This window comes from Cynara cardunculus, unplaced genomic scaffold (assembly GCF_001531365.2).
Source record: "Cynara cardunculus var. scolymus isolate 2C unplaced genomic scaffold, CcrdV1 Un_Scaffold_8180, whole genome shotgun sequence".
NCBI lineage: Eukaryota > Viridiplantae > Streptophyta > Magnoliopsida > Asterales > Asteraceae > Cynara > Cynara cardunculus.
The window spans coordinates 1,025-1,408 of NW_020204034.1; the positions used below are offsets into that span (position 1 = coordinate 1,025).

At 29.7% G+C, this 384-nt stretch overlaps 1 protein-coding gene across 1 annotated transcript in view; it reads left to right on the forward strand.

Moving 5' to 3' along the window:
- Positions 1 to 216: 216 nt before the first annotated feature.
- LOC112505063 (probable polygalacturonase At3g15720) overlaps positions 217 to 384 on the forward strand; it is a gene marked incomplete at its 5' end in the record, with an annotated part of 1,981 nt that continues 1,813 nt past the window's right edge. Inside the window, one exon of the mRNA XM_025109019.1 lies at positions 217 to 339. Within this exon, the coding sequence (XP_024964787.1) occupies positions 217 to 339 (123 nt within the window). The remainder of the gene's footprint in view (positions 340 to 384) is intronic.

A 384-nucleotide genomic window follows, 5' to 3' on the forward strand; every position in this document is an offset into this window, starting at 1 on the left:
TAAAGGAAACTAAATCTCATGATTTCGGATAAAGTTTTAATAAATACTTTACAAAAATAAATTCGTTTTTTATTTCCTATAAATATGTACCTTAAAACAATGCAATTCGTAAGAAAAACCCATCAACATTATCATGGTAATTAAGCTTCTATTTGCTATCTTAGATCTTAATTTTGTTTGATTAATTCAAAAAGCTAATTTATTTTATTAATGCAGCCCAATTGCATAAAGCTTGTGATTACTTGCATTCTGACGATCATCGGTATCTCACAGTCTCAACCTATAACTGATGTAACTACTTTTGGAGCTATTGGAGATGGCATCACCGACAATAAATTGGTGACCATGCATACTCAAAACTCGTGCTTCAATATAAAATCTATG